This window comes from Lactuca virosa, chromosome 2 (assembly GCF_052849685.1).
Source record: "Lactuca virosa cultivar CGN04683 chromosome 2, Lactuca_virosa_CGN04683_v6, whole genome shotgun sequence".
Taxonomy (NCBI): domain Eukaryota; kingdom Viridiplantae; phylum Streptophyta; class Magnoliopsida; order Asterales; family Asteraceae; genus Lactuca; species Lactuca virosa.
This window is the reverse complement of record NC_136427.1, coordinates 293,607,253-293,611,388: the sequence shown is the minus strand read 5'-3', so window position 1 is coordinate 293,611,388 and position 4,136 is coordinate 293,607,253. Positions and strand designations below refer to the sequence as shown.

The following is a 4,136-nucleotide window of genomic DNA, read 5'->3' as shown; positions in this document are numbered from 1 at the left end:
GATGGATGGGAGAAAGCCCTAAAACTCCCTAGAAAGAGATCTAACAAAAGAAATGATCAAGGTGGTAGCTTTTTACCTCCAAACAGAAGCTAGCACCGAAAAACTCTAGATCCAAAAGCCTCTTCTCATTCCAAGCCTTGATGCTCTTCACTCCCCTTCCAAATGTGCACTAGAACACTCAAAGTTAGCTTCTCTTTCTCTCACAAACGTATACACACGATTAGGGTTTCTCACAGAGGGTTGGGATGATAAGGGAGCCGAAAATGAGGGCTTAAGGTCCTTTAAATAGGACACAAACCCTAAAAATTAGGGTTTTCTCACCCAGCTCCTACTCGTCGAGTCGGGGTCCTCCGACTCGTCGAGTAGACTCTAAAAATCCAGCGACTATCTCAAACTCTACTCGACGAGTTGTGGCCTCCAACTCGTCGAGTCCCCTTTTCAAAATGATTATAAATTAATTAAATAATATACCTGGGACTCGGTATGTTACAGCTTGTTACTAGTTTCAATCCTTAAAAAGGTTACAAATTCCAAGAATTAGAAAACTTCACAAAAAATAACCTAGTTAAAGTGCTCAATGGATTGAAGTTCAAGAGTATAAATCAAATAAAACTTTCATTTACTAAATTATGAATTGTTCACAAATCAATTCAATGGAATTGACTACATGAAGATAGAGTACGAAAACAAAACCAAAAACTAGGGTTTTTAATCCTTCACGGCTAAAATCGAACGAAGCAGTAATTAAAATATTAAATATTGTGAAAACATTCAGAGATTACAAAATATATTCATAGATCGTGAAGCAAAATATATGATTTTCTTAGATTTATTTTGAAGGTTGTTTGTAATAGACTATTCAAAAAATACAATTTGAAATTTTGAAACTAAATCCGTTACGAAGTTTGTGATCCTTTTATACAAAAATATGAAATACCCAAAAAATAAGTTATTTTTTTTTATTAATGACTCGATCCAATTTTGAAATTTGGTGATTGTCTGAGAGAAAAAGATAGAATCACAATGTAGGCGCTTTGAAATATATATTAATTTTAAATGTAAGATCATTTATGACGTTGCCTATAAAGACTTGAACTTGCGTAACATGATCCTCCTCATCATGTATTGTCATACACCAGTTTGTATTTTTCTAGTAGTACACATCTACCATCAATCATAGTCTCACCGTCTCTTCCCCTTTAAGTTTCCATATTCAAAATAAACGTGTGGGGACAGATGGACGGAGCGGAGGTTTTTTTTACGTAGCAATACATCCGAGGTGACGGCTCCGCATCCATGAGCGGGTTTAGAAGGCTATTTCTTTATGGGTAATTCTAAACCCACGAATTGAATTCCAAATGCACGAAGACACGATTGATTTGATATACATCACTTAACAAATTTGACTATTTTTAATAATATTAAATTGAATTTGCATCCGCTGTTGTTAAAAATTAAAGAAGATGTAAGTTTTCAATTCAATACCTTATACTTGTATTTATTTTCAATCAAACCTTACACTTTTTAAAACTTATATATATATATATATATATATATATATATATATATATTTGTAGACTGTGATTAGTTTCTAGATTGTACTTCAAAATATTTAATCTTTTTTTTAGAAACATCAGAATCGCACATATATAAGTTTGCTAAATTAAAAAAAACAATTTTTTTTAATTTATAGAGATCTTAATAATTATAAACAACAAAACATAAATTTGATTTTATTAATTATCAGATATTATAACTGTAGAATTGTTACAATTACTGTGTGTTGCAAATGGAGAAATGTAGGAATTCAGGCGAGCATCATAAACAGTTTCCCATCCAGCAGACCGTGATGATCTGTTGTGACGCCAAAGTGGTAAAATAGTAGGCATTGGATATGCTCCATGTAAATCAACCTTCACATAATGATCACCTCTAACAAGAGCAATAACAACAACTCTATGAGTTGAGATGTCTTGGGGACCAAGCCATAGTGAAAAACATGTTGATGGACTATCTTTGCTTAGAAAAATAACTATTACATTATACTTGTTAGCAATGAGAAAGCTAGTGACCGGCATAATCAACCAACAATCTTTTGGTGCGAAATGTGATCCATTGAAATTCAATGAGTGATGTATGGTGTTTAAATCGTAATCAAAAATCTGTGCGTACTCAGCTGGGTGTGCTAACAACTCATTCTGTAAATCTAAGCGGATTTGACGCCAATTATCTTCACTATAACCGAGACACGCAGCTATTGCACGAAATCCACAATTTCCATCTCCCCTCACGTTTTGTATGTTTGTGACATATGGATGAAATTCATACGGAATTTCATTCATAAGTGGATCTGAATTATACATTACTTGTTCTTGGTTGAAGTACGAGCTATGAATCGATTGTTCCTGATTAAAAGTTGAGTTGAACATTGGAGGTTCTCGGAACGAGTACGTACTGTGCCTATCCGGTTCCTGGTTTAGATCAAACAAATTAGACCGCATATAATCAGGCGTATAAGTAGAAATGCTACGTCGAGACGGATATTGAGTTGGTGGCGCTTGAGTCGGTTGATCTTGAGGTGGTGGATCTTGAGTTGGTGGGTCCTGGTTTAAATCGATATGGGTTTTCTTGAAAAGTTTCTTCTTTAAGGAGGGGCGCCCACGAGTATTTTTGTGAGTAGCAGGTTCAGAAACTGAAGTTGTTGACGGCGTGATTAAGTTTAGTAACTTCCTTGCTAAACTTAACTTAACAGGTCTTGATTGTTTTTCGTAATGAGCATTAAACATATTTACCTCAACTGCACAACCCAAATTGTCATCTTCTAACGATTTGCATTCTAATAAATCAAGTTTCTTCCAAAACTGATCTACTGAATGAAGCGGTACACAATTACCTTTTTTAACAAATATAGCTTGTTCACGCGCACATGGCAGCCCATAACTTGTACGTACTTGACATCCACAATTTTCATAAACAAATCCAAATTCTTTGGACCGCTCATATTCTTTGAAAATGATATCAAGTGCATAAATTGAAACGAAACGACACAATGGTTTTAGATGTGGTATTTCGTAGTACCGATGTACAATCAAAATTTTGTTATGCGCAAGACTCGCTTTTATACCTGTGTATTGTGACTCAACAACATCAGCAATACGCTTCAATGATTTGGCGATATCTGATCGTGATGTTTCGACATATCTTTTTAACTTGGCATGTTGACTTTCAGCTCTATTAGTTGTGTGGTTGCCAAAGTTAAGAAACTTATCGGTCCATACAGACACAAACTTTTCTTTGTGTGGTGTCAACCATGTTTTGTTTAGATAAGAAAATGCATCTGAAATACATAAAAAATTTCAGTTGATGTAATGAATTATAACATATTATAATGTATATTTAAAAATACCTGGATAATTGTTCGTAATTTTTTCAACTTGTGCCAAATTCTTGTTGTATGCTTCCTTTGTTTCAGAGTTAACCAACCTCGTCCATGACGTATAAAGAACATCCCAACATGATTTGCATTTCTTCATGATATTGTTATTTATATGCCATCTGCAAAGTAATCCTTTAGCATCTGGAAATATAATAGTGTATGCGTTCATGAGAGCCATTTCTCTATCAGTCACAATAACACGCGGCAACATACATCCTTCCATTACCGATTTTAGACAGTCTAAAGCCCAAACATAGTTGGACTGTTTTTCTTCATGCATGTACACAAATGCAATGGAAAATGTCATATTTGTTGGAGTTACACCAACAATCTCCAATAGAGGCATCCCGTACTTGTTTGTCTTATATGTTGCATCCATTAACAAGACATGTGGAAATGCACGCCATATTTCTAATGATCTTGGATGAGCAAAGAATAAATCTTCTAACTTATTTGTCAAAACATTTGCACGACTATAATAAACATATCCATTTTGATCTAGAAATTCCATAACACCTTGCATTTGAGTTTTACCTTCTCTCTCCCTACGTCGAAGTTTTTCGTCTGCATTGTAGATAGTTTTGAGAGTAGATACATTTTTCGGATTTAGGTTTTTTAGTGCAGATAATATATCTTTTGGTTTGACATTTTTTTTCAACAAATCTTCCACTATTCGACATTCATATTCCGTTAGCCGTCG

The 4,136-nt window shown here is 34.4% G+C and overlaps 1 protein-coding gene across 1 annotated transcript; it reads right to left on the bottom strand.

Moving 5' to 3' along the window:
- Window positions 1-1,736: 1,736 nt before the first annotated feature.
- Window positions 1,737-4,136, bottom strand: LOC145158660 (uncharacterized). The gene is made up of 2 exons (XM_079077520.1): window positions 3,407-4,136; window positions 1,737-3,337 (listed from the first exon to the last, which is right to left on the bottom strand). Exons 1-2 carry the CDS (start codon window positions 3,957-3,959, stop codon window positions 1,737-1,739), a joined length of 2,154 nt encoding a protein of 717 aa, XP_078933646.1. The 5' UTR covers window positions 3,960-4,136.